This window comes from Tachyglossus aculeatus, chromosome 5, assembly GCF_015852505.1.
Source record: "Tachyglossus aculeatus isolate mTacAcu1 chromosome 5, mTacAcu1.pri, whole genome shotgun sequence".
NCBI classification, from domain to species: Eukaryota; Metazoa; Chordata; class Mammalia; order Monotremata; family Tachyglossidae; genus Tachyglossus; species Tachyglossus aculeatus.
This window is the reverse complement of record NC_052070.1, coordinates 713,155-732,364: the sequence shown is the minus strand read 5'-3', so window position 1 is coordinate 732,364 and position 19,210 is coordinate 713,155. Positions and strand designations below refer to the sequence as shown.

The following is a 19,210-nucleotide window of genomic DNA, read 5'->3' as shown; positions in this document are numbered from 1 at the left end:
CCTTGACCACCATCTTCAACTGTTTCCAGTGGCTTCTTCTCCACTGATTTCGAATATGTCCATGCTTCCCCTTTCCTAAGAAACCTTTCCTTGACCCCATGGTTCTCTCCAGTTATTGTCCCATCTCCCTCCTACCATTTATCTCCAAACTCCTTGAGCGAGTTGTCTACACCCGCTATCTCAAGTTCCTCTCCTCCAATTCTCTCCTTAACCACTCTCCAATCTCACCGTCTGTATATGTTGCCAATTTGTACTTCCCAAGCGCTTAATACAGTGCTCTGCACATAGTAAGCGCTCAATAAATACGATTGATGATGATGATGATGATAAATACGATTGAATGAATTTCCATCCCCTTCACTTCACAGGAACTGCCTTCTCAAAGGTCACAAACAATCATCTTGCCAAATCCAACAGCCTCTACTCTGTCCTAATCCTCCTCAACCTCTCAGTTACTTTCGGCACTACTGACCACCCCCTTGTCCTGGAAACGCCATCAAACCTCGACTTCTCTAACACTTTCTTCTACTGGTTCTTCTCCTATCTCTCTGGTCACTCATTCTCAGTCTCTTTCTCTTTCACGGGATCCTCCTCTGCCTCCCAACCCCTAGCTGCGAGAGTCCCTCAAGGTTCAGTTCTGGGTCTCCTTCTATTCTCCACCTGTATCCACTCCCTTGGAGAACTCATTCACTCCCATTACTTCAACTACCACATCTATGTGGATGATTATTATATCTACATCTCCAGCCCTGATCTCTTTCCCTCTCTACAGTCTCACATTTCCTCCTGCCTTCAAGGCATCTTTACTTGGATGTCCCACCAACACCTTGAACTTAAAATGTCAATTCAATCATATTTATTGTCATAGTCATATCTAGACTGTGAGCCCGTTGTGGGGTAGGGACCGTCTCTATGTGTTGCCGACTTGTACTTCCCAAGCGCTTAGTGCGGTGTTCTGCACATGGTGAGCGCTCAATAAATACAACTGAATGAATGAATGGACCATCCGTGCTGCAAGAAAATCATCTGTTGATCTAGACGCTCCATGGGGATTTAACTCCAGTTCTCCCACATGCTCTTTAACGGCCAGAAATTTTGGGACAAAGTGATAAGAAGCATGGGGGGAGGGGAACGAGAGGGGAGAACAAGAGACATGAACGAGGAGTCAATAAGTGATCATAGTGAAATCGAGCCGACGACCCAAAAGATTTGTTTTTAAAACGTTTCTGTGGGTATGTGGGCTTTTCATTTCGATAAGCTGAACACCCGGCAATTTTTCCTTTCTATTCATTCATTCATTCAATCGTATTTATTGAGCGCTTACTGTGTGTAGAGCACTGTGCTAAGCGCTTGCGAAGTTCAGGTAGGCGACATATAGAGACAGTCCCTACCCAACAACGGTACTGACTTGGGTGGCGTCTTGCACCCTTTCTTTAGCACTGAGCTGTTGCGTGGTGAGATTGAATTTGGGAAGCCAAGAAGGCACAGACGAGCCCTTTGTTTCTTGTCTGTATGATGTTAGAGTGTTTCGTTTCAACTTTAGAAAGCCTCTCGCCGGCCACCTCCCAGTTTTTAGATTGTGACCCCCTGGAGGCCAAGGACCCTGGGTATTCTTAGTACAGCGCTCGGCACACAATAAGCGCTTAGTAAATATGATTACTACTAGGGAGGCTGGGGCCGTTCCCCTTTCAGGTCCCCGGTGTGCTGGGGACCTTGGGCTCCACTGAGCCTTCCATCCTTCCATCCATGAGAAGTAGCATGGCTCAGTGGAAAGAGCACGGCCTTTGGAGTCAGAGGTTGTGGGTTCAAATCCTGGCTCCAGCAATTGTCGGCTGTGTGACTTTGGGCAAGTCACTTAACTTCTCTGTGCCTCAGTTACCTCATATGTAAAATGGGGATTAAGACTGTGAGCCCCCCATGGGACAACCTGATCACCTTGTAACCTCCCCAGCACTTAGAACAGTGCTTTGCACATAGTAAGCACTTAACAAATGCCATTATTATTATTATTATTATTTATTGAGCACTTACTGTGTGCAGAGCACTGTACTAAGAGCTTGGGAGAGTAAAATATAACAATAGAGACTCCCCACAATGAGCTTACAGTCTAGAGGAGGGAGAGAGATATTAATATAAATAAATTACAGATATGTACATAAGTGCTGTGGGGCAGGGAAGGGGGATGAATAAAGGGAGCAAGTCAGGGTGACACAAAACGGAGTGTAAGACAAAAGGGGGCTCAGTCACAGAAGGCCTCCTGGAGAAGATGTGCCCTCAGTAAGGCTTTGAAAACAGGGAGATGTCCCAAACAGAACTCCTTATCTCTCCACCCAAACCAAGTCCTATCCCTGACTGTCCCACCACTGTAGACAGCACCACTATCCTTCCTATCTCACAAGCCTGTAATTTTGGTGTTATACTTGACTTGTCTTATTCAACCCACATATTCAATCTGTCACCAAAGCCTGTCATTTTCACCTGTACAACATTGCTAAAATCCACCCTTTACTCTCCATCCAAGTTGCTACCATGCAGATAGATCCAAGCACTTACACTATCCCGCTCACTGTGGGCAGGGAATGTCTGTTATACTGTTATTCTGTACTCTCCCAAGAGCTAAGTACATTGCTCTGTACACAGTAAACACTCAATAAGCCGCCTGTCTTTCCCCACTGCAATCCATACATCACTCTACTGCACAAATCATTTATCAACAAAAACGTTCATTTCGTGCCTCCCCACTCCTCAAGAACCTCCAATGGCTGCCCATCCACCTCTGTGTCAAACAGAAACTCCTTACCACTGGCTTTAAAGCATTTATTTAGCCTGCCCCATCTTACCTCACCTCACTAATCTCCTTCAACTGCCCACCCGCACACTTCTCTCCTCTACCCCAGCTTACTCACTATGTACTGATTTTGTCTATCTCGCCACAGACCCCTTTCCCACGTTCTCCCTTTAGCCTGGAACTCCCTCCCTGTCCACATACGTCCGACCACAAGTCCACTTTCAAAGTATTAGTAAGGTCACATTTCCTCCAAAAGGCCTCTCCCAATTAAGCTTTCTTCCCCGGTTTGCTCTCCTTTCTGCATCGTCTAAGTACTTGGATCTGTGACCTCTGGACACTTGATATTTGCCCTACCCTCAATCTGACAGAACTTTTGTATATATCTTTAAATTATATACCATAAATTACTTATTTAGTCATATTAATGTCTGCCTCCTCTAGACTGGAAAGTCATTTTGGACAAAGAACGTGTCTAATATTTCTGTTGTGTTGTACTCTCCAAAGAGCTTAGTACAGTGCTCTGCACATAGTAAGCACTCAATAAATATGATTGAAATGAAATGCCCAGATTATTTTTCTACAGAAATGTTTAGTTCATGTTTTCCCACTCCTCAAAAACCTCCAGTAGTTACCTAGTCATCTCTGTATGCATCAAACCCCTTACCATTGGCTTTACAGCACTTAATCACCTTGCCCCCTCCTATCTCATCTCGCTACTCTATTACAACCTAGCCCTCACACTTCACTCCTCTAATGCCAACCTACTCACTGTACCTCGATCTTGTCTATCTCACAATCGACCTCCCACTCACATCATGCCTCTGGCCTGGAACGCCCTCCCTTCTCATATCTGACAGACAATGACTCTCCTCGGCTTCAAAGCCTTATTGAAGATCCATCTCCTCCAAGAGGCCTTCCCTGACTAAGCCCTCATTTCCTCTTTCTCATTCCCTTCTGCGTCACCCTGATTTGCTCCCTTTACTCACCCTCCTAAGCCCCCAGCACTTATGTACCTACCCATAATTTATTTATATTAACATCTGTTTCCCCCTCTAGACTGTAAACTCGTTGTGGGGAGGGAATGTGTCTGTTACATTGATGTGTTGTGTCCTCCTAAGCACTTAGTACAGTTCTCTGCACACAGTAAGTGCTAAATAAATACGACTGATTGATTAACTGAATAAACTCAGCTGGCAATCCTAAACTAATCTGGGGAAGAGGCGAAGAAGCAGAGGCAGAGAAGAGCTCATTCACATTATTCCTCTTCCAACAGATCCAACTTTATTTCCCTCTGCATCCCTAGGCACGGGAACTCAATAAGCCCCTCTAGCTGGTGGCTCATTTTGGCCAACGAATGTGTCTACCAACTCCGTTGTACCATACTCTCCCATGCATTCAGTGCAACACTCTGGACATAATAAGCACTCAATAAATACCATTGACTGATTGACTGAATAAGGTTCATGGACGACTCCAGGAAGGTTACTGCTACTGCTGTTTCCTCAGGGAGTCTTCTCAGGCAACCGTTCCACAGTGGAAATTCAAATTCATGGAGCCAAATGTCTTGGCAGACTAAGCTCCCTCTTCCTCAGCTCCCCCTCCCTTCTGCATCACCTAGACTCGCTTCCTTTGCTCTTCCCCCCAACTCCCCGCCCCACAGCACTTACGTATATATGTATAAACCTATAATTCTGTTTATTTATATTGATGCCTGTTTACTTTTTTTGATGTCAATTTTTTTTTAAATCAATCAGTGGTATTTCTGGAGTGTTTGCTCTGTGCAGAGCACTGTACATGGCACTTGGAAGAGGACAATGTAACAGAATTAACAGACACATTCCCTGCCCCTACTGAGCTTACATTCTTGAAAGACTGAAGGAAGCCCTTTTCCCCCTAACTGCCCTCCACTCTGCATCATCTCTGCTACCACATTAATCCAAGCACTCATCCTCTCCCGCCTTTATTGCAACATCAGCCTCCTTGCTGACCTCCCTGCCTCCCCTCTCTACCCCACTCCAGTCCATACTTCACTCTGCTGCCCTGATCATTTTTTCTACAAAACCACAAGAAGCAGTGTGGCTCAGCAGACAGAGCACGGGCTTGGGAGTCAGAGGTCATGAGTTCTAATCCCGACTCCGCCACTTGTCAGCTGTGTGACTTTGGGCAAGTCACTTCACTTCTCTGGGCCTCAGTTCCCTCATCTGTAAAATGGGGATTAAGACTGTGAGCCCCACGTGGGACAACCTCGATGACCTTGTATCCCCCCTAGAGCTTAGAAAAGTGCTTGGCACATGGTAAGCACTTAACAAATACCAACATTATTATTATGATTATGTCTGTCTCCACCCCTCTAGACTGAAAGCCCACTGTGGGCAGGGACTGTCTCTCTTTACTGCTGTACTGTACTTTCCAAGCACTTAGTACAGTGCTCTGCACACAGTAAGTGCTCAATAAATATGACAATGAATGAATGAATAGGCAAGATCTGGGATCTAGCCCTCTGGTCTCCGTTTGGGTCACTACCATCCCCTCCAATCAATCAATCAATCACCAGCATTGGTGGCGCAAGAAACTCATCCTACAGTGGCTCTCAGAGATAAAAATGCGGGTTTGCAAACTGTCCAGACCCAAAGCATCTGGTCCTGGACCTCTCTAGATCTGAGGTGGCCAGAGAGGCAGAGTGCAAGCTCCCCCTCTAGACTGTAAGTTCGTTGAGGGCAGGGAGCGTATCTGTTATTTTGGACCCTCCCAAGCGCTTAGTACTGTGTTCTGTACTTAGGAAGCGCTCAATAAATATGATTGACTGACTGACTGGCAGGAGGCGTGGGTGTAGAAGCGACTCACAATGTGGGGGGACTGCCTGCTCATGCCGATCACAGTTCGGTTGATCCTTCTCAGCAGCCGCTCCATTATCATCTGTATGTGCTTGTTCTTAGGGCCCTGGAATTCAAGCAGAAATAGACAATCATGGGGACGGCGTGGAGCACCTTAACTCTTCCCCTGCTCTAGAGGTCCCCCAAGGGGGACAAGGGAGTCACGCTTCCTCACAAATTGCTTTAGCTCTCAGGGTCAGACCTTGTTCAGATTTCAACAAAGATTCCCAGGCAATCACAAATAATAATGATAATAATCATGGTACTTGTTATGCACTTACTATGTGACAAGCACTGTTCTTGGCACTGGGGTAGGTAAAAGTTAATCAGGTTGGACGAACATTTGAAAAGGAAGTCAGAGGACCCAATCAGTAAGGCAATTTGAGACGGGATTTGAGAGTAGGGAAGATGACGCAGAGTTCCCAGGCAGGGTCATCGAACAATTGATCGATGTTATTTATTGAGTGCAGCTGAGTGCTGCCAACGGGGTGATGAGAAAGCAGCAGGGCCTACTGAAAAGAGCCTAGGCCTGGGAGCCAGAGAACCTGGTTTCTAATCCCAGCTCCACCACTTGTCTGCTGTGTGCCCTTGGACAAGTCACTTCAGGTCTATGGGTCTCAGTTACCTCATTTGTAAAATAGGGATCAAGACTGTGAGCCTCATGTGGGAAAGGGACTCGTGTCCAACCTAATTAGGTGGGATGTACTCCAGAACCTACAGAGTAAGTGCCTGGAACATACAGTGCCTGCATAACAAATACCACTGGAAAAAAAAAGTACACCACCGCAATGAGGGCCAACCCTTTTGTCTGCCCAGTGTAGTTGGGGCAGCGAGTTCCATGTTGGCCTTTTCAGCCAAGTACACGATCATAGGTGAACTTTACTGTCAATGGTGTCTTCTGCGAATACAAAGGGCAACTGTGTGCAGAGCACTGTATGAAGTGTTGAGAAGAATTCAACACACTAGTCTCAGATAGTTTCTTGAACACTGAGTTCCAAAGACACCTTGTTTGGGGTAAGGGAAGTAGAGCATGAGCAAACAGCTGTGGGCTGACCAGCTTGTCACTGTGGGCAGTGAGGGCAGAGGAGGGAGAAATCCAGCAGGTTACCAAACCTTCTTACACATTGACTGGTTGGAGAACTCAGTAAGACAGGAGTCATGGCTTTTGGCCTTCTCGGCCTTTTGGCTAAGATCAAGTGTAGTATCTGTTCTTATCAGTTTAATATCTGATACGTCTTCGATGTGAAGACGCTCTGTTAAGCAGCTTTTTGGAGAGAGGAGGTGGGTTGGGAGCTTGCTCCGTCCCCTCCGCGCATCGGCCTGGTATTGCAGTACTTCCAGGCTAGGTGCCTTTCCCCCCGTGGGGGAATTGTCCCCCTCCTACCTCACCTCCCTTCTCTCCTTCTACTGCCCAGCCCGCACCCTCCGCTCCTCCACCACTAATCTCCTCACTCTACCTCGCTCTCGCCTGTCTCGCCATCGACCCCCGGCCCACGTCATCCCCCGGGCCTGGAATGCCCTCCCTCTGCCCATCCGCCAAGCCAGCTCTCTTCCTCCCTTCAAGGCCCTGCTGAGAGCTCACCTCCTCCAGGAGGCCTTCCCAGACTGAGCCCCTTCTTTCCTCTCCCCCTCGTCCCCCTCTCCATCCCCCCGTCTTACCTCCTTCCCTTCCCCACAGCACCTGTATATATGTATATATGGTTGTACATATTTATTACTCTATTTATTTATTTTACTTGTACATTTCTATCCTACTTATTTTATTTTGTTGGTATGTTTGGTTCTGTTCTCTGTCTCCCCCTTTTAGACTGTGAGCCCACTGTTGGGTAGGTACTGTCTCTATGTGATGCCAATTTGTACTTCCCAAGCGCTTAGTACAGTGCTCTGCACATAGTAAGCGCTCAATAAATACGATTGATTGATTGATTGATTGATTTTGGGCCTGGAATTGGACCAACCTTTTTTGCTCTAGGAATCAAGAACCATACCAAATGCAAACACTTGCACATAAGATATCTTTAACATTTGAATTTTACACACCATTACACAACATGGTTATGCCATCAGTTACTTAATAGTATTGTTTAGGTTGATCATATACTTATACTCTGTGGCTTCCCTTATCTGTCTCCCCACTAGATTACAAGCTCCTTAAGAGCAAGGAGTGGGTCAACCAACTCTTCTAACTTGTACTCTCCCAAACACTAGTACGGTGCTCGGCACACAGTAAGCACTCCATACACACCACTGATTGATTGACCAAGCACCTACTGCAGGCAGAGCATTATACTAAGTGATTAGGAGACAGTGCAATAGAGTGAGTTAGCAAACATGAGCCCTGCCCTCAAAGAGTTTACAATCTAGCAGGGCAGACAGAAGGGAGGAAGAAGAGAATGGGGAGAAATGGACATGGGGTTGAATAACTGGTTAAATAGGAGAGCATATGGGTGGCTAGGCACACAAGTGCTATAGGTGCTACAGAGAAGCAGTGTGGTCTAGTGGAAAGAGCAGGAGCCTGGGGGTCAGAGGACCTGGGTTCTAATCCCAGCTCTGCCACTTGCCAGTTTTTTGACCTTGGGCAAGTCACTTAACTTCTCTGGGCCTCATTCCCTTCATCTGCCAAATAGGAATTATAATACCTGATTTCCCTCCTACTTAGACTGTGAGCCCCAAGTGGGACTGGATTATCTCGTACCTAACTCCAGTGCTTAGTACATTGCTTGGTATGTAGTAAGTGCTTAACAAATACACAATCATTATAATTACGTGGTGATGACTGCCTGGGCGTGGAGGGGGCACAGAAGTGCCAAGGTTCTATTTGGCAGAAGAAAAATGAGTTGGACCAGTCTTCCAGCATCCTGAACACCAACTACTGAAGCAGTGGCCAAGAGCTGCCCATTCCTAGCTGATGGAAACACTACATGACGTAGAAAAAAGAGTGGGGCTTCATTAGCCACAGGCTCCTGACCAGAAGGCATTATCATCATCATTCTTGTGCATGTTGCTGGTGGTTTGTCTGAGTCCAGGAGGAAATTGAGCTCACCACATCGTTCCTGTACAGGACCTCCAGGATGTTGCTAAGAAGCTGAGAGCTTGCCTCATGGTCTGGCTTGTTGGAGTTATCATCCAGCTGACCGCTGAGTTGGTCTATCAACAGAGGCAGGAGGGCATCTCTGCATTCTGAGGAAGGAAACAGAAATACTTCAGCCTTCGGCTCTCTGCACCCAGTTGGAGTTGAACTGTGGGCTCTTGGCTAGCTCCTCCCCTCCTCCTCCTCCTCCTCCTCCTCTTTCTCTTCCTCCTCCTCTCCCTCTAGACCCTTCTTGATTGCTGAGAGCAACCTTGGGATCGATAAGTCCAAAAGCCAACTCTGAGAAGCAGCAGGACTTCGGGCATTTGATCAATCAATCAATCATATTTACTGAGTGCTTACTTTGTGCAGAGCACTGTATTAAGTGCTTAGGAGAGTACAATATAACCACTTTGGTAGACAAGTTCCCTGCCCACAAGGAGCTTACAGATGTTTCATCTGTAATGCTGAGATACTGCCCTTGTCCTGCCCAGAGACCCGAAAAGGCACCAAAACCACAGTAATACTGCTGTCGGTTTACCAGGGTTGGCCTCTGAGATGCTCAATTAGGAGAAGTTCCTAGTTGTTCACACTGTCTCTAGAAGGAGGCAGAAAACACACAAAAGACTCTCCTAGTACTTAACTTCACTCCCACATGGTCGGTGAAGAGTGGGAAGAGAATGAGGTCTTGCTGGCGATTTGGAGACTGTTTAGTGTATTGTTGTAGTGTGCGAACAATGTTCAGGAGCCAAAGGCATGTGTGTTATCAGGCTTCAAACTGCCCCCTCATGGTGGGAAAGAATTCTTAGCCCTTCTAAGGATTCTCTTGTACTGGGAAGTTAGGCACGACAATCCTGTTCCACAGCCTTGAACGGACCTAGTGTGTCTTCCAAAAGGCCAAAACCTTGTATGCCTCTTTTTCCATCCCTGATTCCCATCTTCTACAACTGACTTTCTATAACCTCCCTCCCATCTGTCTTCAAATACATCCACAACTCTATCCTAAAAGACCCTTTTCTGGACCCCACTGCTTGAGAAGTCTATCACTCTATCTCCCTCCTCTCTTTCTCTTTTTTTATGGTATTTGTTAAGCACTTACAATGCATGTGCCAGGCACTGTACTAAGTGCTGGGGTAGACACAGGCTAATTAGTATGGACACAGTCTCTGTCTCACATGGGGCTGAAAATCTTAATCCCCATTTTACAGATGAGGTAACCAAGGCACAGAGAAGTTAAGTGACTTGCCCAAGGTCACACAGCAGACATGCAGCAGAACCGGGATTAGAACCCCAGTCCTTCTGACTCCTAGGCCCATGCTCTAACCACTAGACCAATGCTCCATACACTAGGCCACTCTGCTTCCATCCAAATTCTATGAATATGTTGTTCACACCTACTTTCTCTACTTCTCCCTGACCTCCAGCTCCCTCCTTGACTCTCTACAATCCAGCTTTTGCTCTTTTCAGGCCAATGAAACTCACTCTCCCCAAGGTCACCAATGATCTCCTCTCAAAATCTAATGGACTCTACTCCATCCAAATCCTCCTAGCCCCGTTGACTGTCTTTGACACCGTGAAGATCCAAATTCTAAGTGCTGAAGTGACAGTACACTTACTGGGTTTGGGTCCCCATAAAGTGCTCGTATTTATTGAGGGCTTACTGCATGGAGAGCACTGTATTAAGCACTCGGGAGAGTACAATATTACAGAGTTGGCAGAAATGTTCCCTGCCCACAGCAAGCTTACAGTCTAGAGGGGGAGACGGACATTAATATAAATAAATTACAGGTATGAACATGAGTGCCGTGGGATTTATTCTATTCTATCCTATCTATTTCCACCTACACTCACTCCTCTGGAGAACTCATTCACTCCCTTAGTTTCAACTACCACCTCTAAGAGGGTGATTCTGAAATCTACCTCTCCAGCCTGATCGCTCTGCTTCTCTGCTGTCTTGTATTTCTTCCTCCCTTCAGGACATCTCTATCTGGTTGACCCACCAACACCTTGAAATTAACACGTCCCCACCTGAACCCTGTTGGCTTCTTGTCTTTATCATTACGTAGACAGCACCACCATCCTCCCTGTCTCACAAGCCCATAACCTTGGCATCATCCTCGATGCATCTCTTTCATTCAACCCACATATTCATGAGAAGCAGCATGGCGCAGTGGATAGAGCAAAGGCATGGGAGTCAGAAGGTCATGGGTTCTAATTCCAACTCCGCCACTCGTCTGCTATGTGACCTTAGGCCAGTCACTTCACTTCTCTATGCCTCAGTTAGCTCATCTGTAAAATGAGGATTGAGACTGTGAGCCCCACGTGGGACAGGGACTGTGTCCAACCTGATTTGCTTGTATCCACCCCAGTGCTTAGTACTGTGCCTGGCACAGAATAAGAACTTAACAAATACCATAATAATAATAGCTATTTTATTCAATCTGTCACCAAATCCTGTCAGTTCAACCTTCACAACATCACCAAAATCCATCCTTTCCTCTCCATCCAAACTGCTACTATGCTGACCCAGGAACCTCTACCCCACTCTGACTAATTAATTAAATAATAATGGCATTTATTAAGCGCTTACTATGTGCAAAGCATTGTTCTAAGCACTGGGTAGGTTAGAAGGTGATCAGGGGGTCCCACGGGGGGCTCACAGTCTTAATCCCCATTTTTCAGATGAGGTAACTGAGGCATAGAGAAGTGAAGTGACTTGTCCAAAGTCACACAGTTGACAATTGGTGGAGCCGGAATTTGAATTCATGACCTCTGACTCCCAAGCCCATGCTCTTTCCATTGAGCCATTCTGCATCCCCATTTGGCCGATGAGAGAACTGAGGCCCAGAGTAGTTAAGTGACTTGCCCGTGCTCTTTCCACTGAGCCACGCTGCTTCTCTACTACTGATGACTACTGCATCAGCCTCCTTGTTGACCGCCCTGCATTGACTCTCTCCACTCCAATCCATATTTCACTCTGCTCCCCAGTTCATCTTCCCTCAAGAATATTTAGCCCACATTTCTCCACTCCTCAAGAACCTCCAGTGTTTGCCCATCCTCCCCTGCATCAGACAGAAACCCCTTACCATCGGCTTTGAAGCAATCAACTTGACCCCACTGACCTTGGCTTCTACAGCCCAGCCTGCATACTTCACTCCTCTAAAGCCAACCTACTCACTGTACCTCAGCCTCATCTATCTTACTGTCGGCTCTTTGCCCATGTCCTCCTTCTGGCCTGAAACTCACTCCCTACAACTTCCTATACAACAGACCACCACTCTCACCACCTTTAGAGCCCCATTAAAATCCATGTGGCCTTCCTCGACTAAGGCCTCATTCCCCCTACTCTCTGCGTCACCTATGCACTCAGATCTGTCTCCTGTAAGCACTTGATTTTCACCCCACCCTTGGCCCCAAAGAACCTTTGTTTGTACCCATTCCTCTCCACATCTTCTAGACTGTGAGCCCACTGTTGGGTAGGGACCATCTCTATATGTTGCCAACTTGTACTTCCCAAGCACTTAGTACAGTGCTCTGCACACAGTAAGCACTCAATAAATATGATTGGTTGATTGATTGATCAAGCAGAAACTCCTTACCACTGGCTTCAAGGCAAGCAATCCGCTCTCTCTCTCTCCCGCTCCATTCCCTCCCCCCCCCCACCCCCCCGCCGCCCCCTTCCCCCCAACTTGCTGGCCAGGTCAGAGGTGGTAGGGAGCTCACCAGGGAACAGGCTTACCTGACTGCTCAAACAGCTTGCTATCCACAATCTTGGTCATGCAGTTGAGTTTCTGATGGACCAACTGGTTTTCTGGAATGCTCTGAATGAATTTGCTAAAGAGCACACTGAAAAGGGAAGAGCACAGTTATCAGAACTTTACCTTAATCAATCAATCAATCAATCATATTTATTGAGTGCTTACAATGTGCAGAGCACCGTACCTGGAAGAGTATAAAGTTGCACCCTATTTTCACCCCTCCCTCAGCACCACAGCACTTGTGTACATATCTGAAATTTATTTACATTAATGACTATCTCCCCTTCTAGATTGTAAGCTCATTGTAGGCAGGGATGTGTTTACCAACACTGTTAACATTTTACTTTCCCAAGCACTCAGGACGGTGCTCTGCACACAGTAGGCGCTTAAAAAATGTGATTGATTGGCTAATTACAATAGAACACTCAATTCTTCAATATTATTGCTGGGACGGGTCCAGAACCCAGATTGCAGGCCGAGAGAAGGGCATTAGTATAAATCCTGTAAATGGCTGGTAATGAATCTGACTACCAAGATGACAAGTGTGACTGGTGCCCTTACTCCCGGAAGGAGGGCATCGTGCCATGGCTCCAGGGTGTTCAGGCAAATCTTTTTGGCAAAAGGAACCTTTTACAATCCCAGGGGGCCGCACCCACACAGACAGGCCTCTTGGAGATTACCTGAGCTCAACAGGGTCGAATACCATTTTGACATCATTGATGATGCCCGGCAGGTACTTCAAAGCTGCCCCCTGTGAGGAGGAAGCAAGTGAGCATATCAGTTTGCAAGCTAGCATATCAGTTTGCAAGCGGAACAAATCAGAGAACCTGCTGCTTGACACAGCAGGAACACTAAGTCACTTGATTCTAGGGACGGGATCAGCTTTCCAAAAGAAAGGGCCTGGGGAATGCAGACAGGGGTCGAGGGTCCCAGACATGGGCTCCCAGTTAGCTTTCCTCTGAAAGGGAGAAGACACGGTTCCCTTTTCAACTCTTTTTCTCTTTCTTGTTTCTGTCTCTGCTTTATCCAGAGACAAAATTACCACCTTGCAAATTTGCCACTGTCTGCATGGGTTAAGTTTAAATGTAACTTCCCAGGGCCACAACTCCCATAAGTCCCAGGGCTTGGTCAGCAGCTGTGCAATAAGGATGCTAATAAGCTGCTGCTGACATTGAAGTGCTTTAAGTTCAAGACAAAAATCATCAGGCAAAAAGATTAATACACTCCTATTATTGCGCTTCTTCTGGCCCAAGAACCAGGAGCAATTTGTTGAGTTCCTGAGTATCAAAAAGACCATTTAAAATCCATGCTCATGACCTACTGACCTTGATCTTCACAGCCTCCTCCAGGGGCCTATCCATTAGGACATTAAAGGAGAGAAACAGCTGGCGGATTGCATTGTTAAATTCGTCCCCATCCTCACTTTGTCCATAAAACCTTATGGGAAAATGGAAAAGAAAGAATAACTGGGTGGGCCCATTCCTTGCATGGATATCCAAAAGCAGCTTTGTCCTGTTGGACAAGGCTAGAATCAGGTCTGAAGATCCCAAGAGCCTCATTACCAATCCCCAAATTGGAGACTACAGGACTCTGTGAACTAGAGCTCCATAGAACCCACAACCTTCCAGGGCAGTCAGAGAGAACCGGATCTTCCTGTTGAGCAGGAAGACACCTTGCTGTTGAGGTCCCAAGGCAGTGTTTGCGGTGTCCCTAAGATCTCAGGCAGGATCGGTTCCCAGCCATCAGGCTTGGAGTTATCTGGTGTATCCTCCCCAAAAATCTCCTCCTAAAAAATCTCCAGTGGCTACCAATCAATCTGCGCATCAGGCAGAAACTCCTCACCCTGGGCTTCAAGGCTCTCCATCACCTCGCCCCCTCCTATCTCACCTCCCTTCTCTCCTTCTACAGCCCACCCCGCACCCTCCGCTCCTCTGCCGCTAATCTCCTCACCGTGCCTCGTTCTCGCCTGTCCTGCCATCAACCCCCAGCCCACATCATCCCCCGGGGCCTGGAATGCCCTCTCTCTGCCCATCCGCCAAGCTAGCTCTCTTCCTCCCTTCAAGGCCCTACTAAGAGCTCACCTCCTCCAGGAAGCCTTCCCAGACTGAGCCCCTTCCCTCCTCTCCCCCTCGTCCCCCCTCCATCCCCCCATCTTACCTCCTTCCCTTCCCCACAGCACGTGTATATATGTATGTACATACTTATTACTCTATTTATTTTACTTGTACATATCTGTTCTATTTATTTTATTTTGTTAGTATGTTTGGTTTTGTTCTCTGTCTCCCCCTTCTAGACTGTGAGCCCACTGTCGGGTAGGGACTGTCTCTATATGTTGCCAACTTGTACTTCCCAAGCGCTTAGTACAGTGCTCTGCACACAGTAAGCGCTCAATAAATACAATTGATTGACTGATTGATTGGTGTTTGGATTTGGAAAGCTCAGTGCTCTCTAACAAATAGTCTGGCAGGTCTTGGAGCCAATGTGGGGTAAAAGGACACCTGCTTGTTTTCCCAGGGATTGGCTGCTAGCCTCCAAGTGGGCATAAGAGTTTGTGGGCAAATTATCTCATAACCAGAATACCCAAATCGGTCACCCACCCTGAAAATCCTCAGTGAGGAACGTTCTAGTGGGTGGCAGCTTCCTCGCTCCCCACAAAATGGCACCCTTGAGTGGATCAATCAGTCAATCAGTCGTATTTATTGAGCGCTTACTGTGTGCAGAGCACTGTACTAAGCACTTGGGAAGAACAAGTTGGCAACATATAGAGACAGTCCCTACCCAACAGTGGGCTCACAGTCTAAAAGGGGGAGACAGAGAACAAAACCATACTAACAAAATAAAATAGATATGTACACGTAAAATAAATAAATAAATAAATAAATAAATAGAGTAATAAATATGTACAAACATATATACATATATACAGGTGCTGTGGGGAAGGGAAGGAGGTAAGATGAGGGGGATGGAGAGGGGGACGAGGGTGAGAGGAAGGAAGGGGCTCAGTCTGGGAAGGCCTCCTGGAGGAGGTGAGCTCTCAGTAGGGCCTTGAAGGGAGGAAGAGAGCTAGCTTGGCGGATGGGCAAAGGGAGGGTATTCCAGGCAGAGGGGATGACGTGGGCCGGGGGTCGACGGCGGGACAGGCGAGAACGAGGCACGGTGAGGAGATTAGCGGCAGAGGAGCGGAGGGTGCGGGCTGGGCCGTCCCGCGGCCTTGGCCTCAGTGTGTTGGTTCTGGTTGTAGAGCGGGCATCTGGCCTTCTGGGCAGAGACACGCGGGCTGCTGCTGCTGCTGCTGCTGCTGCTCCTCCTGCTGCTGCTTGTCCTCAGCCTCCTGGCCCTGGTCACCGTCTGACTCCTGACCCAGGTCCCCCTCTGGTAGTACTTCACCATCGTCCTAGTGGCGGGTCGGGGGCGGTCGGACCAGCGCCAGCCTCGCCGCCCGTTGCTCAACTCGCCGCCACCAGGCATCCGCCTTGTGGCTGGATGCCAGCCACAAGGACACAAAGACTGACATGAATCTGGTATGAGAAGCAGGGTGGCCTACTGGAGAGAGCAAGGGCCTGGGAGTCAGAAGGACCTGGGTTCTAATCCTGACTCTTTCACTCCTCGGTTGTGTGCCCTTGGAGAAGTCACTTAACTTCTCTGTGTCTTAGTTACCTGATCTGTAAAATGGGGATAAGACCTGTGAGCCCCATGTGGGACAAGGACTGTGCCCAACCTGATTAGCTTGAATCTAGCCCAGCACTTAGTACAGTGCCTGGTGCACAGTATGCGTTTAACAAATACCATTAAAAACAAGAAAAAAAAAGAACACACCAATAGCACCCAAAACCTCTGCGAAGCCTTACACAGCTTCTCCTGAGTCTCTAAAGGCCAAACACGAGCACAGAGAGGAGCCTTGGAGGAGCTCAGTAAGCAGTAACACACTGGACTGGGCAACCAGATTTGCACTGGTCATCTTGTCCTTAGAACCGGGCAGGCAGGTAACCGAAGTTTTGACAGGCTGGCAGAAGACAGGCTGAGAAAGTGGCTTAAAGGAAAGAAGCTTCTTGGAGATGAAAGCCATTTTATCTGATTTTTCCCCCATCCAGTGGGACTTTAAACTACTAAGAGTTAAACTATTCACGTAACATTTACTACTGCTAGTAGCATTGCTAAAGAGAATTACTCAGTGGTCTAGTGCTTTCATTTTCCAAAGCACTTTCATCTCAGATACCGGTTTTATCCTCAATGACATCCTTGTGGGACAGGGAGAGGCAGGCATTATTATTATTCACAATTTTCAGGTGAGGAAACTGAGGTCCAGAGAGCTTTAATGATTTGTCCAAGGTCACACAGCAAGTCAGCAGCAGAGTGAGGAGTGGATCCTGGATCTTCTGATTCCCCATCCCAGGCCGTGTCCCCTAGGTCGGAGTCCTCTTTCTCCGAGGCGCAGTCCACACTGCGCTTCTGTCTCATTTGTACGGTACAAGGAAGCATAAGCCATCGGTGATCCCTCAGGGCCTTATCTGCAGGACTGCCAATAAAGGGCAGGAAGACAAGGGAAGAAGGTAGGGTTTGGGGAGGGGGACTGCCGTTTCTCACTGCATCTCCTCTTACCTCAGGTAGAGAACTCGGGACTGAACAATAAATCTGAAGAGGTACTTCAGGGCTTTCAGAGCTGCAAAGAGCAACTCCGTCTTGCTGGAATCTTCAGCGTTGCCCACATAATAGTTTAATACTTTGGTGAGTTTCCTTGTAGCATTGAGAAGAGAGAAAAACATATGTAAATGATGGGAATGCTACTCTGAATTATTTTCTGCTGGAAAGAAAGCCAAACAAGTTCATTCATTCATTCATTCAATCGTATTTACTGAGCACTTACTATGTGCAGAGCACCGTACTAAGCGCTTGGGAAGTACAAGTTGGCAACATATAGAGACGGTCCCTACCCAACAGCGGGCTCACAGTCTAGAAGGGGGAGACAGACAACAAAACAAAACATATTAACAAAATGAAAGAAACAGAATAGTAAATATGTACAAGTAAAATAGAGTAATAAATATGTACAAACACATATACAGGTGCTGTGGGGAGAGGAAGGAGGTAAGGCGGGGGGGATGGGGGGAAGAGGTGGAGAGGAAGGAGGGGGCTCAGTCTGGGAAGGCCTCCTGGAGGAGGAGAGCTCTCAGTAGGGCTTTGAAGGGAGGAAGAGAGCTAGCTTGGCGGATGTGCGGAGGGAGGGCATTCCAGGCCAGGGGGAGGACGAGGGCCAGGGGTCAACGGCGGGACAGGCGAGAACGAGCCACAGTGAGGAGGTTAGTGGCACAGGAGTGGAGGGTGCAGGCTGGGCTGTAGAAGGAAAGAAGGGAGGTGAGGTAGGAGGGGGCGAGGTGATGGAGAGCCTTGAAGCCGAGAGTGAGGAGTTTTTGCCTGATGCGTAGGTTGATTGATAGCCACTGGAGATTTTTGAGGAGGGGAGTAACATGCCCAGAGCGTTTCTGCACAAAGATGATCCGGGAAGTAGCGTGAAGTATAGACTGAAGTGGGGAGAGACAGGAGGATGGGAGATCAGAGAGAAGGCTGATGCAGTAATCCAGTCGGGATGGGATGAGAGATTGAACCAGCAGGGCAGCAGTTTGGATGGATTGGAAAGGGCAGATCTTGGCGATGTTGCGGAGGTGAGACCGGCATGTTTTGGTGACGGATTGGATTTGAGGGGTGAACGAGAGAGTGGAGTCGAGGATGACACCAAGGTTGTGGGCTTGTGAGACGGGAAGGATGGTAGTGGCGTCAACAGTGATGGGAAAGTCAATCCCGGCTCTGCCACTTGTCAGCTGTGTGACTTTGGGCAAGTCACTTAATAATAATGATAATAATAAGATGGCATTTGTTGGGCACTTGCTATGTGCAGACAAAGGCACTGAGGAGGTTACAGGATGATCGGGTTGTCCCACGGGAGGCTCACAGTCTTCATCCCCATTTTACAGATGAGGGAACTGAGGCCCAGAGAAGTGAAGTGACTTGCCCAAAGTCACACAGCTGACAATTGGCAGAGCTGAGATCTGAACCCATGACCTCTGACTCCAAAGCCCGGGCCATCTCTATCTGTTGCTGAATTGTACTTCCCAAGTGCTTAGTACAATGCTCTGCACACAGTAAGCACTCAATAAATAAGACTGAGTGAGATAGTGAGAGGGACAGGGCAGGGTTTGGGAGGGAAGACAAGGAGTTCAGTCTTGGACACATTGAGTTTTAGATGGCGGGCAGACATCCAGATGGCGATGTCTTGAAGGCAGGAGGAGACACGAGCCTGAAGGGAGGGAGAGAGAGCAGGGGCAGAGATGTAGATTTGGGTGTCATCAGTGTAGAGATGATAGTTGAAGCTGTGGGAGTGAATGCGTTCACCAAGGGAGTGAGTGTAGATAGAGAACAGAAGGGGACCAAAAACTGACCCTTGAGGAACCCCTACAGTAAGAGGATGGGAGGGGGAAAGGTTATTGAAGTGGGAAGTGAAAAAGTGGGAAAAGGTTACTGAAACCTCCTTAGTTCTTTCTGTGGTTTACCAGTAACTGCCTCCTGGCAGTCAGGCAGGCAGGTAGGCAGGCATGGGGGAATGGGGGTAGGCAGGCGGGCGGAGAGGCAGGCAGGCCACATCGCTGGAGGACAAGTGGCCTCTTCCCTTGGGGAGCTTGTGCTGCTGGGCAGTGGCAGGGCCCCAAGGCTCAGAGCGGGGTCAGAG

General features: G+C 47.8%; 1 protein-coding gene and 1 non-coding gene across 2 annotated transcripts in view; one reads left to right on the top strand and one right to left on the bottom strand.

Annotated features, from left to right (window-relative positions):
- Positions 1-19,210, bottom strand: part of DOCK5 (dedicator of cytokinesis 5) — a 189,478-nt gene that overhangs the window by 63,834 nt on the left and 106,434 nt on the right. Inside the window, exons 21-26 of the mRNA XM_038746260.1 lie at positions 17,089-17,223; positions 13,815-13,926; positions 13,170-13,240; positions 12,471-12,577; positions 8,705-8,841; positions 5,633-5,728 (exon numbers count right to left, since the gene is read on the bottom strand). Coding sequence (XP_038602188.1) covers positions 5,633-5,728; positions 8,705-8,841; positions 12,471-12,577; positions 13,170-13,240; positions 13,815-13,926; positions 17,089-17,223 — 658 coding nt within the window. The remainder of the gene's footprint in view (positions 1-5,632; positions 5,729-8,704; positions 8,842-12,470; positions 12,578-13,169; positions 13,241-13,814; positions 13,927-17,088; positions 17,224-19,210) is intronic.
- LOC119929040 lies at positions 6,828-7,018 on the top strand. The gene has a single exon (XR_005451183.1). It is a non-coding gene; the product is annotated as a U2 spliceosomal RNA (small nuclear RNA).